The 23,071-nt window shown below is 34.4% G+C and overlaps 2 protein-coding genes across 2 annotated transcripts in view; both read right to left on the bottom strand.

Annotated features, from left to right (window-relative positions):
* LOC105334153 (arginine--tRNA ligase, cytoplasmic) overlaps positions 1–8,830 on the bottom strand; it is a 41,072-nt gene extending 32,242 nt beyond the window's left edge. Inside the window, exons 1-9 of the mRNA XM_034443964.2 lie at positions 8,684–8,830; positions 5,082–5,228; positions 4,613–4,795; positions 3,364–3,453; positions 2,948–3,126; positions 2,656–2,839; positions 1,307–1,436; positions 918–1,022; positions 486–664 (exon numbers count right to left, since the gene is read on the bottom strand). Of these exons, the coding sequence (XP_034299855.2) occupies positions 486–664; positions 918–1,022; positions 1,307–1,436; positions 2,656–2,839; positions 2,948–3,126; positions 3,364–3,453; positions 4,613–4,795; positions 5,082–5,228; positions 8,684–8,725 (1,239 nt within the window). The 5' untranslated portion in view covers positions 8,726–8,830. The remainder of the gene's footprint in view (positions 1–485; positions 665–917; positions 1,023–1,306; positions 1,437–2,655; positions 2,840–2,947; positions 3,127–3,363; positions 3,454–4,612; positions 4,796–5,081; positions 5,229–8,683) is intronic.
* A 2,677-nt stretch (positions 8,831–11,507) lies between these two features.
* LOC105328886 (low-density lipoprotein receptor-related protein 4) lies at positions 11,508–20,351 on the bottom strand. Its single transcript, XM_066075305.1, has 19 exons — positions 19,914–20,351; positions 19,324–19,576; positions 18,859–19,006; positions 18,605–18,715; positions 18,009–18,260; positions 17,576–17,726; positions 17,208–17,336; positions 16,904–17,012; positions 16,372–16,510; positions 15,613–15,732; positions 14,574–14,801; positions 14,111–14,291; positions 13,835–13,962; positions 13,508–13,664; positions 13,284–13,396; positions 13,046–13,171; positions 12,672–12,842; positions 12,020–12,179; positions 11,508–11,921 (listed from the first exon to the last, which is right to left on the bottom strand). Exons 1-19 carry the CDS (start codon positions 20,336–20,338, stop codon positions 11,651–11,653), a joined length of 3,372 nt encoding a protein of 1,123 aa, XP_065931377.1. The 5' UTR covers positions 20,339–20,351; the 3' UTR covers positions 11,508–11,650.
* Positions 20,352–23,071: the final 2,720 nt, after the last annotated feature.

Here is a 23,071-nt window from a genome sequence, read left to right on the forward strand (position 1 = left end):
ATCTACTATATAGATACACACAACAGTACCTGTCCTGAATCTACTATATAGATACACACAACAGTACCTGTCCTGAATCTACTATATAGATACACACAACAGTACCTGTCCTGAATCTACTATACAGATAAACACAACAGTACCTGTCCTGAATCTACTATATAGATACACACAACAGTACCTGTCCTGAATCTACTATATAGATACACACAACAGTACCTGTCCTGAATCTACTATATAGATACACACAACAGTACCTGTCCTGCATCTACTATATAGATACACACAACAGTACCTGTCTTGTATCTACTATATAGATACACACAACAGTACCTGTCCTGAATCTACTATATAGATACACACAACAGTACCTGTCCTGAATCTACTATATAGATACACACAACAGTACCTGTCCTGAATCTACTATATAGATACACACAACAGTACCTGTCCTGAATCTACTACATAGATACACACAACAGTACCTGTCCTGCATCTACTACATAGATCAGCCAGTCCGCCTTTTCATCAAACAGTCGATGCCGAATGGCGGCCATGTCGGATGTGTCGTAGGTAAATCCTCCATCTGATTTAACAATGGTCATAGGAACTGAACATCCTGGTACAAACATGATCTTCCTCCCATCATCCAGCTCTAGCTTCCCTGTATCAGACAAAGAAGCTTAAAGGTTACAATGCTCACCTGGATACAACAATTCTAGTGTTTGCTTCCTGCAGCGATGGGGTTTGGTTTTCAAATTTTTGCAGTGACATGGTGAGATTTCAGATTGCTAAAGATCTAATGGCATTACTTCATGTTTGGCAAAAAATGGGGAATTTAATTTAATTTAATAAAGACCTCTTCCAGCCAGAGTAGGCAAGTACCCAGTATCCATTTGTAAGCTATTTACACTGACCTTTCTCTTCTAGTAACTTGACCACATCTTTCATCAATTCTTGGTAGAACGATTCTCCTCTTTCAATTATAGACACACCAAGACGGTCATATATCTTTTGGAACTCTGTCAAAAGAAGTAGAGGAATTCATCAAAAAATAGTCATTAGTACATTGTATATCATTTTGAAATGTTGATGGCAATAGAATACTAGTAAAGTTTTGTTGGAATGAATATTACATGAACATGTTACTCACCATATCAAAATCTGAGAAAATGTATTTAAAGACAAGGTTTTAATTACAGCTGGTATTAAAAAAAATTCTAAGCATTTCCCTCTCTCTCTCTCTGACATTTCGCTGATAATTTCAGATAATTTGTTTTTAATATTAAAAAAATTGAGGACAGACCTTTTCGTGAGACATCACAAATAAGTTTCCAGGCATTGATGTGATCTTTGTCATAGCTCTGTAACTGAACCACTGCTTCATATGCCTTCTTTTTGAATGCTTCATCAGAATCAAATCGAGCTTTTGACTCCTAAAAGAAAATCCGAAATACATCAAATCATAATGTAAATAAAAATGTAAATTACACAAAGACTAACACAATTCTAATGTTTAATCACTTGAATCTTCAGAGTTATTTAATGAAATATCCCCATAATCATATACATTCCTTCAATTTAAAAAAGTCCATACTGTAATATCTCAAGATTTTACATACTACTGTGGAATCATTAATTTTCGTGGGGGCCAATTTTCGTGGATTGCTTATTTTACAGGTTCGTGGGGACGTAATTTCGTGTATCCTCTTAAACCTACAGAGGAAATATGTCTTTTTTATCCTAATTTATTAATTGTTGGGGGATATTAATTCGTGGATGAGAGGTACCCACGAATTCCACGAAAATTGAGCCACCACGAAATCTAATGATTCCACAGTATATCAATAATCCAGTTTTTAATTAGTCATTGAGGCAGTGCCACTTAGATAAATCTAAAGGTAATTTCTAACAGCAATGGGGAATTGGTTACAGACTGGTCTACTTTTAGGGGATCTATTTGGTCACTGAGAGAAATTTCATGTTCACCATTTAACTGTTTCAAGATTTGGATTTATCAGCCTTTCAAGGCAGAGAAATACTAGGATACAGACTTTTTACTAGCAATTCTATATTTTGGAAATTTGAATAGGTTACAGATTAAATGTCAATAAGATAAAAATACATTGCATTTTATTAATCATTGTTACGGTAAAGGTTAAAAATAATGACACAATTAAATTACTATAATTAATCCATATGCAAATAAGTCAGGGTCATAGGGAAGGCCAGGGTTAAAAAAAAATTACAGTAGAATTGAGCATACCCTCGTGCATCAATAAAAGTAGGTAATTGTTTCTTTGAAACTGAGCTAAATGCAAATGAAGAAAGCATGATAGAAGGACAACAGATTGACTGATGGATGTTGAATAGACATGATAAAACAATGTATGCCTGGACAAATACATAGTGGAGCATAAATGTACTCAGGACTAACAATCAAAGCAGTCCTACGGTTGTGGTAATAAAAGGAAGAGGAATAACTCTAAAGAAACTGATTATGTTGAATAAATCAAACAAGTTAGATTGTTACTAAATACAAATCTGACTTGGTTTCTATTCTGGTTAGAGCTCAACATCATTCAACAAAAGATATACATAGAGTAACACCTACTGCCAATGGTTCTGAAATCAATCTTGTTTATGACTGTGTACCTTGTAGAAAGCCTGCAGGTCACCAATGGGTGGGGAGACCACCTTGTAATTAGGAAATTTGTCCTTCAGGTGGGCGATGAGCATGCCAAACTGAGTGCCCCAGTCTCCAAGGTGATTAATCCTCACAACATCATGGCCGACCCATTCAAGCAGACGGCAGATACTTTCTCCAATAATTGTAGACCTGCCAATATATTTGTCTATGATATTATCTTGACTGAGAGCTTATAAAAGGAGAAACAAACTTCCTTCGTTTTTAATATTCAATATATCTATATCTAAAAGTATTTACCTAAGATGTCCCACATGCATTTCTTTGGCGATGTTAGGGGAGGAGAAATCCACGAGTGCCCTTCGTTTGACCCCTAACCTTGGTGGCCTTACCCCTCGGTTCAACAGCTCACCCACTTGGTCAGCTACAAAGTCTTTGTTGAGAAATATATTGATAAATCCTGGCCCTTGAACCTCAACCTGCAAAATGTACAGATATGTATACCTGGTACATGATAATTCACAACAAATTTATTTATACATGTATTGCCAATGTGTAGTACCTATAACATTTTTAAAAAATAATTATTTACTGTGACTTTTCTTGCTCAGAATATTGAGCATTCATCTTAAATTTTAGCAGTTTTGCTCATATTAATGCAAGGTAATTTCAATTTAATGATTCAGTAACATTAATTCAAATTATTCGATACATACCTTTTCAAAGTAGTCAGACTGAGGGAGGTGTTGAATGATTTTGTCTGCAATGTCACGTGGATTGGCTCCTTGTCCCTTTTCCTTTAGAATCTGTAAAAAAAACAATAATGAATTAGAATATATCATATTTTATAACTTTAACAACAATTCTAATTAATACGAACATGTATACACATGATGTGACATCAACAAGACCCAAGTAAATGGAAATGTTTTCTTTATATAAAATAGTCAATTTTATATAATACTGAGCTCAGAAAAAAATGACAGCAATGTCAAAATATCATGATTATGGAGCACCCCTGCGAATGTTATTGTCATTCAAATTTTAGACCACGTGGTTTTATTTGACCTTTTCAGTTTCGCAGTAAAAATCGTACCTCGTGTATAAAGTCTATTTCACAGTACATGTATCTAGGTTCTTAATATAGTAGTCAAATATAAAATCTAGCGGTTTATTGATTTTAAACTTTATCTTCATTAATTGGTGAATAAAATGTGTTCTAGAAATAAATGTGACTATACAAAAATATTAGTTTTTGTCTGCTGTTGCAACAACTAACATGCTTAAAAGAGATCCCTCCTGAGGATTAATTTTCGATCCGCGCCTGACCTAGTAATAACATCAATAGTGAAACAGACTATACCATTTTATGCAGAATGTTCCTTGAAAATGGCTCGATATACTAAGTTTTAATGCAAAACAGACACCCATTATTTTTTTTCAAACATGGTATTGCACACCACAAGCATCAAACATGGCTATGATTTTATTAAGCAACCCAAATGGTTCTATTTTCGATAACGATAACTCTGTTCTGAATATTATCGTTTAATATAAATACATCTTGAAAGCTTTTCCCGTTTTAACATAAATCACAGTAGGATATGATATGAAAAACGACCAGTACTTACGTATTTTGAGAATATTATCCGAACACTTATACTTCCGCTCGAAATTTCACAGGAAGTGAACAAATATCGGTGAAGTCTCGTGAACTTTCATTCGAGCACCTCTGGATTTATTACTTAATTAGCAACGATAAAGAAAACATTCCGAACACATTCGCAGGGGTGTGGAGGATAACCATGAAAAGTTTATCAAATCAGGGGTCAATATTTCACATCCACAGTTTTGAAAAGAAAAGGGAGTTATATTAATAACTGTTTTTAAGACATTATTTCTAGCAATTCATGGTCACTCAGACTCATTGGTAATTTAAGGATCAAGTAACAGGTTTGTTCATACCTTGGCAATGTTCATTGCACTGTTACACTGATAGTCAGCAAATTTTGAGCTACCCTGTATCATTACAGGTGGGTTATCGACATCAGGGAAGGCCTTACGAATCGCCAGCCCAAACACGTCCTCCACGAGGCTGCTGATACTGATCATGTGGTTGGGTTTTCTGGACTTCTCTGTTGCTATACTCTTAAATATATAAAATAACTACATTTCTTATACAGGTCACCATAATCATCAAAACTTCCTTTCTTTACAAAATGAAAGTAAAAGCAAATACATATCAATTAGATCCAAGGTGAATGAAGGTTAAGCTTATTACACAATTTGCAATTACCGTACTACAGCAATTGTGTTAAAACAAAACTGCCAAAATTCAAGTCTTTAAGAGGAAAAATCCAATTCATTACGTATACCATGAGAATACAAATGTCAAACACAACCTGTCCTCAATAATAATTCGCTGACATCTTACCCTTTTTAATATGTTGATCTGATATTTGAGCTTGGAATTCTCATTCTGTAGAGCTTCCAACTGAGGGGACACCACCCCCTCCGCCAAGAGCTTCTGAGGGTTCTGTAGGGTCTGTATCTCTTCTTCCAGTCTCTTGATCTCAGCCTCCTAATAAAGATGAAGACAATAACATGTTTTAAGTAAAGAAATAATTGGTTTCTTCCTTGATGCATATGCAGCATCATTTCTAAATATATTGTTATTCACAAATAGTTCATCAATTTAGATGAATTGCCATATTTGATCATGTTGATTGGCTAAAGAAATTTATCTCAATTGTAAAACACAATTTGCTTATGTCACAATATGATCAGGTCCAGCACAATCTCATGATTTAGTCATAAAGCTTGAAAAAGTATTATATCTTAACAAGATCACCACAAAGCGAAGCATCCCCTAGCAAATGAAATATTGCACGGGGAAATGCATTACATGTATTTAGGAATATACATGGAGTTGAAGAGACCAAATATCTTTCTTCTTAAAACCACTTTGAATTAAACTATTTATTTGAATATAAGTGGTAATAAACTTGTGATTTTTTGTATAGTTCTTATAGTCCGAGACATATATAACAGAGATTGGCATCTCCGCCATTAGGCTAGCATGTTTTCTTGTTGAAAAATGTTATGGGACCAACCTTACTTTGAGAACTACATATTAGTAAATTGATATATTGATCTTAAACCAAATGTATATTGATTTTATGAAAAATGTGCATAGGATTTAGAAGTTTTTGAAACAATAAATTTAAAAATAAGATTAATAAATAGAAAATATATAGGATAGCTATTAGGATAGGATTGCTATTAAACTTTTGCGAAATCTCAGATGACGGGTTGCCTACTGCCACCTGAAACCCCTCTTTTAACATTGTTTATAAGAAACAAAATCAACATAAATTAAAAAATCATATAATATTTTAAATATTTTGGTATTAGTATTTAGTTGTTTTTATTCTGATATAACTATTTATTAGAAAGATATTCTAATTTCCTTTTTAACTCAGAATACTTTACAATAGGGACAGCGGGATTTTGCAAGATTTTGATCAGTGCCAATCACTGTTATTTATGTCTCTGTTATAATTAACAATTTGGAGAAAAACTGCAGATAAATAGCTAATAAAGCTTTTCTGAATAGCTTAATAAAGCTATATATAAATATTTTTTCAAGTTTATAGCTAAATCAACAGATTGTGCTGGACCTGCATGATGATGCGTGCGATGTGTAAAATATATTTAATACCCTTAACGTTACAACGGGCCTAGAAAATTTAGCACAAGTAACTATCAAATTCTTCTTATGATTATTATTCTCATACGTTCATTATACATTTAATTAATGTCTACCAATGTTATATGTGTAAAACAGTGCTTGGAACAGTGAACTTAGGTCTCTCTTTGTGAACAGGTGTATGGATTTCTCATTTATTATGTTAATATTCTATGTTAATATATTACATAGTATTACGTATTTTCCTGATTCACCATATATCTATACTGGCCTGCGACCAGTTCTCACCGAGTACCATTTTTCGCCAGTATATTGTGACGTCATTTTTCGTATATAATTTTATGTGTTGATAAAATGACGTCACAATGTACTGGCGAGAAATGGTACAGTCGTTTGACCAGTTCCGAATAGGGTACAGATTTGGCAGTACTAGAAATGTGCCTGGGTGTTATATTTAGATATGACTTTTTCGCCGATATACACCATATTCCTGCTGATATTAATGCAATATTGCTGTATCTAATTTTTTTTAAATAAAATTTTATTATAGCAAATTACGCGGGAAGCCATTTTACCAGTTGCGAATAAGCCGATGAGTTCCAAATAGCATAACTGTTTCTTTTCATATCGAATGTAGATAAAAAAGTTTCGGCCCGAAAACCATCCATTGAACCTGTTGAATAACAGGTTTAATGCAAACCACTCAGTTATTGGTATTTTCTTAACCTATACAGTTTGATTTGCACGGAAATGACAGACAAAATCACCGTAACAATAATTTAGACTGGTTTCTAACATCTTATCGAAATACAGTCACCGCTCCTCCAATTATCATTATTGTGGTACAATATGATTTATTCAAGACTGAGAAAGACATCTAATGAATTCTAGAAGTATTTGTTTAATCCATCCCTTCATTTAATTCTAAAACAGACGGAAACGAATTGGGTATTCGGAACTCGAAAATGATGGCTCAATAAAATTCAGCATCCACTTATGTTTTCATTTTATTTTTTATCCTGTATGCTTTTGGGTATGTTAGAATACTAATAAACCTACGTTTAATAAAATAAATCTTGCTACAAGTGAATATTTAATTAAGACACCGACAGACGATTCTATGCGCATATTAGCATTGCAATGACCTGGATTTATTACAAAGCGAAAGTAGGTCGGCTAATCTCAGACTGATATCAAATACATACATGACAGCTAAAATGAAACTACTGCAGAATTCAAACAAGCATTAATATGTGATTATATTAAGAAATTGATTTTTTTCTCCATTTTTTATTTCATTTATTATTTGCTATTTAACTATTGAACTATTCGGAACTGGTCAAAATTCGTAACTGGTCAAACGACTGAGTGTACTCGGCGAGAACTGGTCGCACGCCAGTATGCCCCATCTATTTTTATTACCTAATCAAAGGGATTTTGTTGTTTTATTACAAATTAAATATTTGCGTCTATTTTGAACTGCCGGTCAATAGACTGCGATCTATTAGGCCGCCGGTCAATAGACTGTGATCTATTGGAACGCCAGTCAATAGACTGTGTTACATCCTTTCTCAGGGAATGTATATTCCTTTACATAGAGGCTGTTTTTAGTACTTGGTGAAACCAAATTCAATGTTATCAAAATGGAGTATCAAATAATCAACAGTTTTAAAGCCTCATATATGGTAAAAGACTATTTAAAATCTAATGGGTTGAAGACTCTTCCTTCATTGTGTAAACTGATATTAAATTGAGATGTTGTAATGCATGCAACAGGTTTGGTGCATGTAAAAGATGAGAAAAAAATCTTAGAATATTGCATAATGGCACGAAAACCATCTGCAATATGCAAATTGTAAACCCGGAAAACTAAAAAAGGAATTAGGTAATAAAACAATTATTTAAATAATGCTTGAACAGTCAATAGACCAGAATGTTTTCCCTTGGTGCAGGGAATAGATCATACTGAGCTGTTCCCTGCACCTCTGGAAAAATATTCTGGTCTATTGACTGCTCAAGCATAAATAATTGTATATTATTTACTACATCCTAAGATGACCACCACCCCCACCCCTACCCACCCACACATTTTCAGATTGATTTAAGGGAATTGCTACAAAAGAGCCCAGGTGATTCTGTTCATTTTTAATGTATAACTTTAAATGTTTAATGTATAACATTTCAAATGTATAACTTCAGTCATTTTCCAATGTTTTTGTAGTTAATTTTCCTGACAGACTCCGGGACTGATGTGTTCGTCAACTGCCGGTAAAATAATTATCAAGTTTTTGAAGTAAGGACATAGATAAATGATATTCATTACTAACCGCCTGTTCAGCATGAGCCAGTAACACTGATATCTCCGACATGATGATGAAATATGTCTGCAATCACCTACAGCCCTTATATTTATAAGGTAGGTTTTTGATGTCCCACGTTGGGTTGTGTATTGAAATTCTAAAAGAGAGACTCATCTGAGAGATAGCAACATATCCGGAAAATGGGACAGTAATATCAACGCTAGTTTTTTTTTTTTTTCAGGGGCGTCACCTATATACATATTGCAGGTGGATGGTACACGTAGTTTTAATATTGTTTTACATATTCATCATTATTTTAAATTCAGACTTTTCACGGATGTCTGAAAAAAATCAAAGTACTGAAAGTATCAAATTAATGCCTAGGTTTGCTGGATATAAATTAAACATAACTGTATATAATAATATATGGTTAATATGTTTTACGGTGTAACCGTTGGAACGAGCGCAGAAGAAACCACACATCTGTCATCATTGTTAAATGCAACCCGTGGACTTGCCCTAACCAAAAAACTTTGGCTTTGTCTCGAAAACTTTTACCACCGCAATTAAGGAACCCGAAGTTACAAAACTTTTATTCCAATGGTCCATTCCTAACAAACTGCCACTGACAATTATTTTTATCATTACTTTACCTTTAAATAATGATCATTAAAATCAGTAAACAATAAATTGTGTGTCTGTGTTATTTCTCATTCTATTGTTATTATTATTCCTTGCTGTTACCTGTGTTTTAATTATTTTCCTCTGTGACATCAATTTTTTTTGTACGCTCTATAAGTGTTGTAGACATGTGCCCTCACTCTTTTTTAGTGTATGATATCCAATATTTTTGAAAGGTTTGACCACATATGCAACTATAACAAATACACGTAGATATTTTAACAGTTCGATTGTTTTCCTTTTATCTATTCATTACAAAATGACGTGGCTGCACGTAGATCTACATGTAATAATGATTGGACTTTTCTTTTTTAATAATTTTTGTCACCTACCCAACGTATGAATATATGATTGGATCAATATGACAGTAAATTTAGCATGGAACTTGCATGTGTATTTACTAAGCAAAACAAATTATCAAAACAAAACTAATCAGCCAAAGAGTCACCGTTAACACTGATACTGAGTACTTCCTACACGTTACATCCAATACAGATGCTTGATCCACCTCTAAATGTATCGCGGGAAATTAAAGCGCGAGATCACTGTGACGTCATATTTAACTTTCTTTTGCGCTCGACAGTTTTCGTAGATTGTCGGACAAATTCGGGGAAGGAAATGACGTCATATGTCGATAGGTACAGGTTTTTTTTACGTAAGCATATATGTTGTTTACTTTAATGTTTTTAAAAGTATTTTTTATATTTAAATGAAGATGATGTATGCGATTTAGAGGTAAGAATTTTCCTTAGAAACGCTTCCTGTTCGACCATGTTGCTATGTACCGCAAAGGATCACTGGGATAGTAGAACTTTTTCACGTGGCCTCATAAAAATTTCTTTGAACAATGTGCACATTTCAACTCGAATTTCCTCCGTTCGTACACGTTGTCTATGGAGCTCGCTACGCGAGCGGCGCTTCGCGCCGCCTCGCTGCGCTCGCTATAATAGTTTTCTCGAAAATCTATGACCCCTTCCTAATATATTATTCTTTTTGATGAGGCAGACATATTATGTGTTATCAGATTAAACTGTGGTACCTAGTCTCCAAAGATCGGTCGATAAAATATGATGATTGATCAAAAACTACATAGTAAACACAATTAATTTTATCAAAGTTTACATGAAATAAATCAATCCAATTAAATCAAATACATGAAAAAGATTTTGATTTTTAAGAGATACTTAAAACTGCCAAAAATTCACAATATGCAGGGAAGGGTGCCATGCATATGAAATAAGTCGGAATGGTAAGGGGGTAACGTGTAAAATAGTATTCCAAAACTAATCCTTTATTACGTATTAGCAATATTAATACAATTATAATTGTCAATCTCCATGAAATCAATTTATAAATAATGTGAATTATCAACCACTGAGTATATATTTATAAGTGTTTTGTTGTATTTGGTGTAATTTTAAATAGTTTTTGTGAGGAGAGAAATTCTATAAAGTTCATGACATTTGTTTTTCAGTCTGCAGCGGTGGTTTAAAACTTATCGCATGAACTGCACATGTATCACCACATAATTTTATACAGCAGAATTCATATAATTTGATTAACCAAAACAAGTTATGTTTTTAAGGAATAAGGAATCATTCTTTGAGTATTATGAGGTGATAATTTTGGTCGGGGGTGATCAAATCCAATAAAGCCCGAGGGGCTTTATGATTAATTTGATCACGCCCCGACCGAAATTATCAGCTCATAATATTCAAAGAATGATTCCTTATTCCTTATATTTATATAATTACAAACCATCGTACGATTAAATATTTAAATATAAATAAGAAAACCCCGCTGGCGCCTCAATTTGGCGTCATTTGAAGTTATGGGTTATATAGTACATAATCGATATGTAGTGTTATCACAGGCAAAGACACTGGAAAATGTAAATATAACATGATAAAATAATGGTCTGAAATATACATCTGTCTTATCATTTATTAAATACGTGGAAATAGTCATTATATGAACCAGAATTACTAATTGACCCCTTCCAAAGATTTTATTTGTTTGTTGGTTTCTTTGTGATTTGTGTGTGTGTGTTTAAGTTTTTTCAAGGCTTTTTTGCATATACTACATACGTAGTGTTCCACTGATAAATGAATGATAAAATCCAATGGGCTATAGCAAAACGATTTGTAAAATTTTGCATTTTCATCATTTAATAATAATAATTATATTACACGTAACTAAGACTTAAAAAGGATATACAAAATTAATAATTGCATTATAAAAAAACATCATACAATAAAACAAATTCTAAAACAAGCCTATATAAAATCAAGACTTGAATAAAGTGTCCCTGCTTCATATTGCTTTCAGATATGGACTCTCGGTGTGCTCAGTACACGGGATGAAGTACGTGTCAATATCCCGATTGTCACACGGTTTGAGATACGGATTCTGGGGGTCAGTAGTCCCGCCCCCCGGGGCCTTCATGTCCTCGTACATCATCATCTCGGCTATGGTGTTGTACTCGCCAGACTTGGGCCGGTCCATGCAGCTGTTCTCATACCCCCTGTTCATGAACGCCGAGTAAGGGTTAGACTCCGACGTCACTGAGCTCTCGTAGTGTAGCCTGAAAGGGACATAGATTGTCACAAATGGCCTGTATTATAAACAACAACCACTGGCATCTATAGCAACTACTGGGTATATGATATACTACTATTATACCTTGGTGGTTCCTTGGTTTTACGGCGGCAGACAAACCGCCGCAGGAGAAGAGAGACGGGCACCAGCACCATCAGGAGGGCGCACCCACCCCCAATGTATATGTACAGGGAGTACTTCTCAAAAATACCAGACTGGACATCGTTTGTAAAAACTGTTGCTGCTGCATGAAAGGAAGGAACGCTCGAACAATGAATCACCTTAATTTTAAAACGTTCCAAAAGACAACAAGAAATAGTACTTATAAGGATTAAGGACAATTTATGGCCACTTTTTTTTTACAGTTCAATGTCTATCTTGCCTACATCCTTACAAAATAAAACACGTACACGAAAGAATGTCTAAACAAAAAATGTTTTCGGTCATTCCCCTTTTTCCACAAAACTCTTGTCCACTGGCAACTGCTTTAGAAATACAAATTTCTTCCTTTGAAGTCGTAAATAATTATATTGGATTTTGGTCATGTTAACAGTCCTATTGAACTTGTTAAAATCAAAATAATACAAAAAACAAACGTTAAGTTCCCGGAAGCTGTCCTTAACAAATTTAAAACAAAACGACAATCTACGCACCCCTTGCAGGTGTTACAAGAACTACGTATTTATTCATCATTTAGTACAGTAATCAATTATGATAATTAACAAAAAACAAACACCTGCACAGAGAGTATCCGGGTTCACGTTCCACTGGCCCCCGGGGGTACAGGTCAGGGTGGTGTTGAGGGTGAGCGTGAGGCCAGGCTGACACTGGAACCGACAGGAGAGTCCCGCGGACGGCTCACAATCCAGTAGATCCAGACCCGTGAGATCGGACGTACAGCGGGGAGCTGGTGAAGAAAGTCCAGTCCATAATAACAATCATCTTTTGACGTTTTACTTTTCAAAGTGAACTTCGAAAAATTCCACGTGGTTTATTTTCTCATGCCGATGTATTCACGACATCAAACTAACATTTTAATTTTAGAATCTCTTTTATGCCTAAAACTTCAAATCAAATAGATCGATTGTACACTAACTGAATTATGCCTACCTCCCACACACGTCTTGTTATTTGGTAGTAAACTGACGCTGTCTTGACACCCACAAATTCCACCATCGGGTGTCGGGAAACAGAACGTACTGCATTGTCCTTCCCCATTAGAGCATGCCTTGTTTACTATTTTTAAAACATAAATTGATTTCACAAAATTGTCCTCTTTAAATCTCCTAAAATGCACATATTATAACATTATGCAAATCTTTTATCTTGTTTGACCATACAAACGCACCATCAAGAAAATCGTTGGCAAAAATATCCAGGCTGTCTAAGCGCCCTAGTTCTGGATTGTCCGCCATAAATGGAGCTTTAAGACCCGTTGTCATATCAATTTTTGTCACAATTCTACAGAATGGTAATTATGCATATGGATGAAACACCAAATAAATTTCACACACAAATTTTATAACAAATGTAGGGTTTTTTAAAGGCAGAAAATGACTTGTCTGCACATACTGACGATTCCACGCGGTGTAAAACAGGAGCTGCCCATTGACCACAATGTCCATCATCAGGGCGCCGGGGTCAGAGGTCAACACCTGTCTATTGCCTCCATCAATGTCTGAAGATTCAATCTGATTCTTTTCCCCGTCAGTCCAGTAGATTCTATTCGCTGATGAAAACAATAGATGTAAAATAAGATATTTTGTTTATTCAGTATTTGCAATCAGCTCCCTTAAGTTTTTTTTTGTTTTTGTTTTTTTTTTTTAATCTTAAGTTAATTGTTGAAATTATCTCGAGAGGACGTATAACAACTACTATATAGTAGCGACGGGATATAACCTTCATAGTCTATGGCCAGACCGTTGGGAACTAGGATGTCACGTGAGACTATGTACTCTCTAGAAGTACCGTCCATATGTGCGCGGCCTATTCCAGGAAGTGGTCCAATCTCTGTCCAGAACAGCACTCTGAAATACATTGAGACTGAAAATGTTTAAAATCGAACTGTAAAAATAAATAGAACGAATCTTGGAAATATACCACGAAAATTGTTTTTAAAATCCCTGTTTAATGGATCCAAGACTTGTGTACATATAAAGAAACCGATGAACGCACCCTTTTGACGGATACAAAGCAATGGCCCTGGGAGTTTGGAGGTTGGGAATCAGAGTTCTGTGGATACGTAGGGTTCGATGAATGACTCCGATGTAGCTGGAGTTGGACAGAGTGGAGAGGGCTGTGAAGTAGAGGTGTCCTGTAGAGGCGTCCACCGCCATACGCTCCGCAAAGTAAAAACCTTCATAGAAAAGAACAAAACGTTGACATTGTACAGCAGTGTACAGACATCCATGGAACGTTTCAATACACTGCACTGGATTACATGTATATTAGTAAAATGATAATGTACAACAAGGCATAGTACTTGTTATTTAAAGGTCCGACAAAGAAACTTCATTAAAGGAGCGAAAAACTTAAAAATTTTATCATTCAAGATCAGGAACATTTTCAACAGCTTGGAAGATACTTTATTAAAAAAGAAATAGAGATGCTTAATTTCTGCATTTACTAGTACATGTACCTGTAGTATACAAAACTGTCGTGTTCTTTGTGAGTAGAGAGAAAGATTGTATGGTTTTTAGAGTTTGGTCTGAGTAGAGGAGTTCCCGTGATGCTTGGTCCAGACTAAGTCCCGTACATTTCTTGACGGTCAGGGGCAGCCTTGACATCTCGCCCGTAATCATGTCTATTTGCAGTATACGGTCGTGAGAGAAATCGGTGACTACCAGGAAGTCATCGGGTTTTACATCTATTAACAGAGAGGTTACTTAATTGTTCTTTAAAGCTTTAAAACGGAATGTGTAAAATATACGGTAATACTAGTATGAAGTTTAATTTTTTGAATTCGTCAGACTGAGTACAAAAAGTAATCAAGGTACCGAAGTACTGACGGGAGTTGATTTTATCGATTATCATTTATTTTAAAATCAGCGATATGTGATTTTGCATGGCAAGTAGTATCAGTAATCGAAATATTTTTGAGAAATTGTATGGATCCAGGCAAGATTGAACTCTAGTTTTGTTCAACCAAACGCTCGACTGTCTCCGTATATCTCCGACAAGCAAGAGAGCCTCTCTGTTTTGTCGGATATTGACGAAGACAGCCGAGCGTCTGGTTGAACGAGACTAGTACATTGAAGTCTGGCGTATGAATACATACGACTTCAAAAAATATCTAAACTGTTTGTACCATTTAAAATCTTATTATTTTCATAGTATTAATAAATAGGTTTTCTTGAAAAAACAATGCTTCAGAATACATTGCATCTGAATTTATCGATTATTTTCAGGAACTAAGTGTTGTCAGCGGTATTGATTTGTGCTTAGGTCCAAACACTGTTTCACTTTCGGTTTGCCCGAGTAACTGCATAGGAGAGTTGATTAAAATCAACTCCCAAAAATCGATGATTTTTATTTCATATTTATTACGGTTTAAAAAAATTATTACTTTTATACTTTATTTTTATTTATAATTATTATTTTTTATTGGACTTTATTCGCATTAGTTTTATCCTCAGTTATCTTACGTGGTCAATGACGACTGATAGCGCCCCACTTACCGGTACTACACGTGGTGGAGTCCGACTGGAGCTGTGACCCAGCGTCACACTTACACTCTCGGCCTTCACCAGTCGGAATACAGATGTCATCGCAACCACCATTTAGGATTTGGCATGTTCCTGGTGATTTTGTTATATAAGATAAAATAAAATATGAATATTTTTAGGGACAAATAAACAAATAACATAAAAAACAATAAAACAAATAAAAAACAACTCCAGAAAGTACTCTTAAAATCAATATACCGAAACAGCTATTACTAAAGCCTAGCAGCATCTTTTTTGAATGAGAAATTTAAAAAGGTGTAAATAATAAAACGCGAAATAACGCATGACTGTATCATCTCAAACTATCATAATCCTTAGCCTTTTAAGCGAAAATATCAGACTCATCATCTATATTATATTGTTTTAAATATAAAACAATAACCAAACAAGGGATTGGAGGACAGAAATCCGAACAGCCAAGTGCCCGGATGAATTAGGTGTAAGCAGGCTATAGTATACACCGTCGTAAAGTTCATTTGACGTTAGTAAAGTTACACTCTATGGACTAGATTATCTTTAAGGAGTTAAATAATTGTCTGTTTGCAAATTTAGCGAAAAGTATAAACAAAAAAAGAACACCGAAAATTTCTTTGCTTGGTCCTAGTATAAAGTAAGTCCAAAACGACCGTCGGTTTTATATCATAGGGTCACTAAAGCACCTCCGATGGACTTTAATATTTTACTAGCATTGGATCATTTTTAATATTTTACCTTGTAAGTTACTTTGTAGAATCGGGTCAAAAACAACAACTTCTTTTGGTGTTGCAAAAATATTAAACAACACTTCAGATGCAACGGACGTCTGCTTTGCGAAATGGATTTGGTTCCCGCTCAACCAACCGAGGTAATCCTAGAATTTAATTAAATAAAAGTCAGTGCCATGTAATTTCGTCAGCGCAAGGCAGATATTTTCTATACATTATGATTCCAAAAATGATCTTCTTTAACACTTTAGTATATAATTTGTTTCCTTAAACTTTATAGTGGCTTCATGACGTAATTTTTTTTAAATTTCAAAATTATTGAATGTCAACAGTGCATATGAATCTAATGATTCTTTTTGATACAATATGAAATACAAAAAAAAAAATAACCAAAAAATGCCAACTTTACTTTAAAAAATAACAATTACGTATTATGCACTTCACGTTATTAATGTATTTTTATTTTTACTGATTTGATTTGGTTTAGAATGTATGCTTGAAAAGTATATGCAGAACTGTAAAAGTGAAATAGCGAGAACCTTGTATACAAATATATTTGTCGCATTAAAAGCTATCACGTGGCTCTTTACGTCTGCTCCATTAATCAGGCAGCTTTTGATAAACATCCCATTCTCCAACCAAAATAACCTGCAAAATATCATCAACCGTCAAGAATATGCCTACTACATCGAAATCTTATTTGCCTTCAGCTTTGTTCATTATATATATTTTAAATTCCAAGAAGCTAAGGATGGATCTTTAACATTAAACAGTTTATTTGATATCAAATGTAATCCAGCAATGTGTGTTTGTCCTGGAACGTTTTCAGACACTGACACCTACCTCTGACTAGAAACGTCGTAATACAGGTGCCTAGGGCTGGTCAGCGACGGCAGGACGACGTGTGGAGACTTCCGGTCTCTGCTTCCCCGCAATATAGCCGAGGACGCTCTCGATATCCAAAAAATATAACTACAATGATATGGATAACAAATTAGTTGTTATGATTTTAAACCAAAAGTCTCAATCAATGAATTTTTAAAATGTTAATATTTAATTACAAAAAAGACTATAAGTGAGTGATTATAACTAAATCAGTCATTTCAGCTCATTTTATCATACTGCTTTTTTGCCGCATTGGAAAGCAGAGAATCAGATCTTTATTCATGCAGCCAGATGATTGCACTAATGAGATACTGTTTCATACAAACCCATTCTGGGCGTCAACCGTTAGTGCTGTAGGCTGCTGAAGATTCGAGTAGATGGTTAATATTTGTCCAGAGACCAGTGAAAAAGTTCTAATGGAGGAGTGGTCGGGCTCAATCCACACGAGAGAGTTCGTCATCCAGTCATACGTCAGATCTTTAACATATTGAAACCAACGTATCATACATAGAGCTCTGATATTTTGACAAAGAAACTTTACTTTAAAGCAATATTCCAGTCTGGATTTGAAAAGGATTTAGAAGTATTGTCATCGACATACTCTTGTGCTTTTTACCGTTCTTGTCACGTTTTGCACAGTTTTGTTACAAGATAAGATGTCTGCATTACTTAATATAAAACAATATCTCATTTTGCTGATTGGTACTGACCAAAGTTCAAACTTAGATGGCATGCCTGTTGGTGGTTTTGGATTATTACCTGCAGCGGGCGCAGTTGAAGTAACCAGTCTATAGCGTTGTGTGAAAAGGTTAAGCTCGTACAGAGAGTTGGTTTTTGCGTCAGCAAAGTAAATTAATCTTGAATGGGCATTAACAGTGAATGTGGATATTATTGATGACGTCACCATATACGGAACTCTTCCTCCTTGGCCATTGATAAACCTTGTGTCGAGCATGTAGAACATTGTAGCATTGTTTATGATCAGCCCCTTATCATGAAACCACGTCCTCACTGAAAAACATGGTAAAGTAGGAGTACGGACTTGTGAAGCATACCATATGATGGCAAGGCTGACATATCCTTGCATTATAGAACCATTTTAACAAGAACTTGGACTTTGGGTAGTTGAGTCAAACGACAATGTGACGAAGGTCTGTCTATTTCATTGTAGGCCACTCAGGCATGGCTCTTTGAAATCAACACGATTTGTCTTGCTTTTTAGCAAAGATTACGCAATCGGTGTATATTTCGCTTGAAACCAGCGTCATTTTAACTTGTTTTGACGCAAGAAATAGATCGTTACATCTTAGTAAAAGTCCAAGGTCTTGTTAAAATGGTTCTAATAATCAAAATACCTTTGCATGACAATCCGTCAGCTTCTAGCGAGAACCCCTCCCCACACAGACAGGTGGGACCGGAGGGCGTGTTCACACAGATTTGCTGGCACTGTATCAGAGAGCATGGATCTACAAAAGCACGAGAAATCAAACCACTGTATTTCCCACTTTAGCAAGACCAGTAAAGGGTATACATGTGCATATACCGTTCTCTTTTGTGTAATTTTTTGTTTTAATAGTAAACTAGCTAATGATCATAGATACTTATATACCGATATTAGAGATGTTGACAGCGGCATCAAACACAGTGACCGCGTAAGGGTCTCCCGTAGGTATCACCGAATCGTACACAATGTCCCCGGTATTGGCATCAATACCAACCACTATTCTCCTGGCCGGACTGACTCCGTGAACCACGTTCTGCAATCGACAGAAAAATCAGGGTTAAAAAAAATCCGTGTAAGCTTTCTCATATTGTTATAATATAGAACAAATTTGGGACATATGGGAGGAAGCAATTAAACGCCGAATAAAAACGAGAACGACAAATATTTTACTATTTTAAAAAAATAGTACAATATTTGTAGTTCAGAGCATGTGATTAAGCTGTATAGTACAGAAGTTGAGGGAGCTTCATCCCCACAAAGTCAAATCTGTTAAGTTCCTCAAACTAGAGTGAGGAAAGTAACATTGCATGAACATAACCATTGAAATTGTGAAGATGAGAAAGTTGTTACTTCATAAAACTGCAGGCCACTGATGGACACGCCGTTCATACGCCGGAGAACCCTCCTGTCGCTGCCATCATAACCACACGTCTCCAACGTGTGTCGCTCGTAGTCCGCCCAAAACACCCGCTTATCCTCCGTATCCAGGGAAAGGGACATCACTCTGATCAGACCGGAGTATAGGAGAACCGTTCTGTTGTCTCCACTCATTGAGGCCCGCTCTATTCGACAACGTTGGTAGTTTTCAGAGAAGAACATCAGTCTGTTGTATGGAATTTGGATTAACAAACACGTTTTATTTTGAAACTATTTATGTGAATTTAGATTATACATGTATATGCTAGCCATCATCATTTGTCAAAAATTATGATTTAACTATAAGAACCATGTGATTAGTTTTGAATTTGTTTAACGTTTTACTATAACACTTCCAAAACTAAAACATTCTTAGATGACTCCAATGAAGTGAAAAGTCAAACTTAAAAGGTTTTGTTTCGGATATTAAAATAATTTCTGCAATGGTCCCCCTTTTACATATCAATACGCTTTTAACTAAACCTTGGAATCAACCTCGACATAAGAACTATATATAACCCTACCCGTCGTGAGGATCCAGCGCCAGGCCCTCGGGTTGGTGCAGGTCCCTGTCAATCAGGACTCTGTACGTCAGGCTTGTGGTGGCATTGGTCACTGACAGCGGCTTCATGGCTATCCAGTCGAGGAGACCGTCACACCAGTAAATATTGTTAGACAGAACATCCACAGCAATCTGACCCACCCAGTTAGACTTCCCCCGGTATACGGGGGATATCGTGAAGGACTCGTTGTTCCATATGCTGTAGTTACTTATCTCATATATCCCTCTCTCCGCGGAGAAATACAGCGAGCTTTCCGGGCCGGCTGCTATACTGGTGATTCTTGTTTTAATGGGCGATAGATTGAATCTGAAGTTGTTGAATTGGACCAAATTTGAGTCAGGTATTCCCAGGGTGGTTATAAAGGAAGCGTTATTCCAGACTCCCATGACTAATCCTTTGTCTTCGGATAAACCTATTTTTGTTTTGATAATATGATATGTCAATATCATAATTATATAGAAAATAAAGAATAATTGATACATATAATTAAGATATAAAGATTTTTAAAAATCATGACAATTATGAAAATAGTTTTGAACAAACAACATGGCACGTCATTGTTTACCCTTTCCAGTGTCTTTGCCTGTGATAACACTACGTATCGATTTTGTACTATAAAAGCCATAACTTCAAATGAAGCCAAATGGAGGTGCCAGCGGAGTTTGCTTGTTTATATTTGAATATTTAATCGTATTATGGTTTAAAATTATATAAATATAAGTAATAAGGAATCATTCTTTGAATATTATGAGGTGATAATTTCGGTCGGGGCGTGATCAAATCTATCATAAAGCCCTTCGGGCTTTATTGGATTTGATCACGACTGAAATTATCACCTTTTAATACTCAAAGAATGATTCTTTATTCCTTAAATATTGCGAAACGGAGAATTTGTGTTCTTTGAAAATTTTGTACTTTATCTAAAAAAAAAAATAATTAAAAAAATATTTACATTGAGTCATAAGAAATTCATTTATGAAATTTGTCGCAGATTTAAACAAAATTGCATAATTCACAAATACATACCATATATTAGTTGAAACGGTGAAAGAAATATGAACACGATTATAACAGCCATTGTTTATCGGTAAGTATCCCCTTGTAGGGCTGTAGCCTAATTAAGAGTTTCCTTTTACGTTGTGTCTTTTTTACTTTAAAAGGATCACCACTATAGATATGACCATTCATCCGTTTTATTCAAATTATGTTACCCTTTTGAACTATACATAACTTTTGATGATCAAAGACGTAAATAATTCATGATCTTTTAAATGATTAACTTAATTTTTCTTATTTTCTGCGAAGTTTTTCATCTTCGTGAGCATTTTAAAACTTTTACATTTATTACTTGATATCATTATATTTTCTTTATATAATCTTATATCTGTATATTGTAGTAAAACGGTATTGAGATCCAAATGAATGAATGAATGAAAGTCATTTTGCTAGAGTATTTAATTATCACCATAAATAAATAAATCCAAAATACATCTACGTTTTTTTAAATACACAGTTTTTTAAAATTAGTTCTAGGCTTTAAAATATTTTTGATCCAGGATTTTACAAAAAGATGAAGGAATATGAGTTAAAAAATTTAATGTAAATTCACTTCGTATAAAACAAATGTAGCATTTTGTCACTTTTATTTTGAAAAAGCATAATTAGCTTTAAAAATCTTTCAGAAAATGAAAATGACAATGTAATTTTTCTCTACTTTGTGTTCAACAGATGTTTCCTCTTTCTGGAATTTCTTTTTTGAAATTTATTTTATTTGGAAAACCACATTCAAAAAGACATTCTCCTTACAATAAGAAAAATAAAGAACAATAACAATAAAGTAAATATATGGTGTTTACAAAATAATTTCTACGCAGTATGAACACACATTACTTTCTTTTTACTGGTTATTCCCGGAGGCCCCAATTTAGATGGCTAATAGGGTATAGAACTATATATTTCCTATATTTCCGTATTGTTAAGTTAAACCGCTTTTTAAAAGATAACAGGTATTTCAAGGCGTCATTTTATTCTTCAAAGTTATAAAACTTATTAACTTATTTTTACATGTACTGCGTTTTTTTTAAAGAAAGATTTTAAAATTACGAGGAATATATTATATATATATATATATATATATATATATATATATATATATATATATATATATATATATATATATATATATATATATATAATATTGCGGAAATATACTTTCCAATATTCCAAACTACAAATTCATATTTAAATTTAAACTTGTAAACTGTGCGTTTTGTTGATTAAATAGGCTTTTTTTTTAATTGAAAAAAGATGATGATTTATGATAACCATAACTATTTCCATGAATAGTTGAAAATTTTGATTTTTAGATGAGAATTCGCAAATTTTCTACAAATATTTTATCCAAATTTTAATCTCTCTGTGTCTTATTTTTTCGCTTTTTATATAACATACTTTAAAGGAAAACTCTACTCTTTACACCTTGAGAGTAGCCTGTACCCTTCTCCCTGTTTATTGCTTGCATTTATAAGGGCAGTTTCATACATCGTAATCATCGTCTTTTCAACTGACGTATAAAGCTTATCCATGGAAAATTTTTAAAAATATTGAAGAGATGCTGTTATTGATTAAAGAATCTACGTGTCTTGTTGATACGAAGTTTACTAGCTGTGTAATTAATAGAAGCTTTTGGTATGTCAGTGAGTATCTTAGAAACATTTTTATTCAATTTCATAGAAGCTACGATTCTATAACAAAATCACACATTAACTGCATATTGACAAATATTTTAAAAATTCTTTAATTACAGTTACGTACATGTAGATGTCTGCTGTATCCATAGATACAAGCATAAACTTGACGTCAATTAAAAATTCACATTTCATCCTTTTTTTGTCGGCCCGCACGAACAAGCCTCCTCTGAATACAAACAAAATACAATTATTTCTTTTACCCCTACATAAAAGTAGGAAGCTTCAAAGAGATCAGTGATGTCACAAAGAGTCGGATCCTGGTATAAACAAGACAAAAAACAAGAGGCCCATGGACGACATCTCTCACCTGACCAACAATAGGCATAATAAAATTAGCGGTATTAAGTCATGTAAAAATATATGGACAAT

This window comes from Magallana gigas, chromosome 2, assembly GCF_963853765.1.
Source record: "Magallana gigas chromosome 2, xbMagGiga1.1, whole genome shotgun sequence".
Classification (NCBI taxonomy): Eukaryota; Metazoa; Mollusca; class Bivalvia; order Ostreida; family Ostreidae; genus Magallana; species Magallana gigas.